The sequence below is a fragment of the Melospiza melodia genome, unplaced genomic scaffold (genome assembly GCF_035770615.1).
Source record: "Melospiza melodia melodia isolate bMelMel2 unplaced genomic scaffold, bMelMel2.pri scaffold_28, whole genome shotgun sequence".
Lineage (NCBI taxonomy): Eukaryota > Metazoa > Chordata > Aves > Passeriformes > Passerellidae > Melospiza > Melospiza melodia.
The window spans coordinates 6093626-6096135 of record NW_026948600.1 but is presented as its reverse complement, the minus strand read 5'-3'; the positions used below and the strand labels follow the sequence as shown (position 1 = coordinate 6096135).

Below are 2510 nucleotides of genomic sequence, written 5' to 3'. Positions count from 1 at the left end.
TCTGCAGGGCAGAGCTGAGCCCCAGGGCTGGGCTGGGCTCTGGCAGCACTGGCAGGGACAAGGCTTGGATAGAGAGAAACAACTCCCAGTAGGCACAACTCGAGGCAGCAGAGAGCCAGACCAACCCTTGGCATCCCTCCCTGTCCATCTGTGTAGGGAAAGAGAGAAGGGCTTAGATAAATTGACTTTTAAACTGGAGTCTTTAAAAACTCGACTTAATTTTTCAAGCTCAGTTTATGTTGGATCACCCTGAACTAGAGGGAGGTGGAATGGGCAAAGTGCACCTGTGTGGGGACCAGAAGGTCTGACTGCAATGGGGCAGAGTGAGCCCTGTTTTCCCTGTGGGCTTCCCCAGGGTTCAGGCTGAGAGCAGTGCTTAAGATGAATCGGTAAATCAGGAGCATAAACCCAAGCTCAAGAATAAACATATTGAGTGAAGTTTCCCCACAGGTAGAGAAGTAGTTTTGAGGGAATTCCTAAAAAAACCCTATAGGGTTGATTCCAAGAGCTTGGTCTCAGCTTTTCAATGTCTTGTTTCTACAGTCCACAATGCCCAGCGTAAGGAATGTCCAACAGCAGCTCCATCAGCCACTTCCTTCTGCTGGCATTGGCAGACACGCGGCAGCTGCAGCTCCTGCACTTCTGCCTCTTGCTGGGCATCTCCCTGGCTGCCCTCCTGGGCAACGGCCTCATCATCAGCACCGTAGCCTGTGGCCACCACCTGCACACGCCCATGTTCTTCTTCCTGCTCAACCTGGCCCTCACTGACCTGGGCTCCATCTGCACCACTGTCCCCAAAGCCATGCACAATTCCCTCTGGGACACCAGGGACATCTCCTACACTGGATGTGCTGCTCAGCTCCTTTTCTTTGTGTTTTTCATCTCAGCAGAGCTTTCCCTCCTGACCATCATGTGCTACGACCGCTACGTGTCCATCTGCAAACCCCTGCACTACGGGACCCTCCTGGGCAGCAGAGCTTGTGCCCACATGGCAGCAGCTGCCTGGGCCAGTGCCTTTCTCTATTCACTGCTGCACACAGCCAATACATTTTCCCTGCCCCTGTGCCGTGGCAATGCCCTGGGCCAGTTCTTCTGTGAAATCCCACAGATCCTGAAGCTTTCCTGCTACAAATCCTACCTCAGGGAACTTGGGCTTCTTGTGCTAAGTGCTCTTCTATTCTTTGCTTGTTTTGTTTTCATTGTTTTCTCCTATGTGCAGATCTTCAGGGCTGTGCTGAGGATCCCCTCTGAGCAGGGACGGCACAAAGCCTTTTCCACCTGCCTCCCTCACCTGGCCGTGGTCTCCCTGTTTCTCAGCACTGGGTTTTTTGCCTACCTGAAGCCCCCCTCCATCTCCTCCCCATCTCTGGATCTAGCCCTGTCACTTCTGTACTCAGTGGTGCCTCCGGCCCTGAACCCACTCATCTACAGCCTGAGGAACCAGGAGCTCAAGGAGGCCCTGAGAAAATTGATTGTACTGTATTTTCAGAAGCATTTCAGAACCAATTTCTGATGCAGAGCCTTCAGAATGTAACTCTTTAGAATCTCATCCTTTTTTCCCCTATGTCTCTGTTTTTATTTTGTAACATTTTTCTATTTTTGGTCTGTTTTTTACAAAACACTGCAGTATTGCACTTAGCATTTCTACATTAATATCTACCTTCTTTTGAAATATGAAGACTTGCAAGAGGCTTTTTCCCTTGAGATTTAAATAAAAACAAGTGCTTGCCCTGACCTGTGTGCCCGGAATTCTTCCTGAGCCCTTCTCCTTCCCTGCAGGGGCAGTGCCTGTGAGCAGGGGTGGAGGGTAGAGACTCCCAGCACAGCAGCACAGCCAGGGACAATGGCCCTGGCTCTTCCCACATCTGCTCTGCCCAACTGCACCCTGTCCTTGCCAGCCCTGCTGTGGCTGTAAGGCCGTAGTGCTCCTGCAGCTTGGTCACTGTCCTGCTGCGTGTCCCTGCTGTGGCCACAGGCTGGGCCAGGCCGTGGGCACTGCTGGGACACAGCTGGGCTCCAGCACAGCAGCTCCAGCAGCAAAGGGCATCTCCTGAGGGCAGGGCAGGGAGGCTTTGCTCCCCTCCAGAGCTGCTGTCAGCAATGTGCTCCAGGAATGCCCTGGCACCGCTGAGCCCAGTGCCTGGGGCTGGGGCGGAGTGTGCAGGGGGGGCTCACAGCAGTGTCCTGGCACAGCCAGAGCTCCTGGCATGGACCTGAGGAAGCAGCAGAGCAGGGCCTGGGCTGTGTCTTTGTTCTGGGCCAGCCTGGGAAGGTGCACCAGGGCAATTGTCCCACACCAGCCCCTGCAACCACCATTGCCAGCACTGGCCTCTCCCCACCTGCAGGAGGTTCTTTGTCCCTGTGACCAGTGACCAGGCCAGCAGGCCATGTTTGCTCTGTGCTGAGGAGATCTCAACAGTGCATCGTGTGTGTAGGGAGAGAGGAACCCTAGTGAGCACAAACACCATCAGCAGCACCCGGGGGTGGCACAATTCCAGTGGCACAAACAG

At 54.2% G+C, this 2510-nt stretch overlaps 1 protein-coding gene across 1 annotated transcript; it reads left to right on the top strand.

The window, feature by feature from the left end:
* Positions 1-946: 946 nt before the first annotated feature.
* LOC134433867 (olfactory receptor 14J1-like) lies at positions 947-1794 on the top strand (the record flags this gene model as incomplete). The annotated part of the gene is made up of 2 exons (XM_063182567.1): positions 947-1408; positions 1780-1794. Coding segments are annotated over 2 exons (477 nt in total), but the record flags the coding sequence as incomplete, so codon positions are not given.
* Positions 1795-2510: the final 716 nt, after the last annotated feature.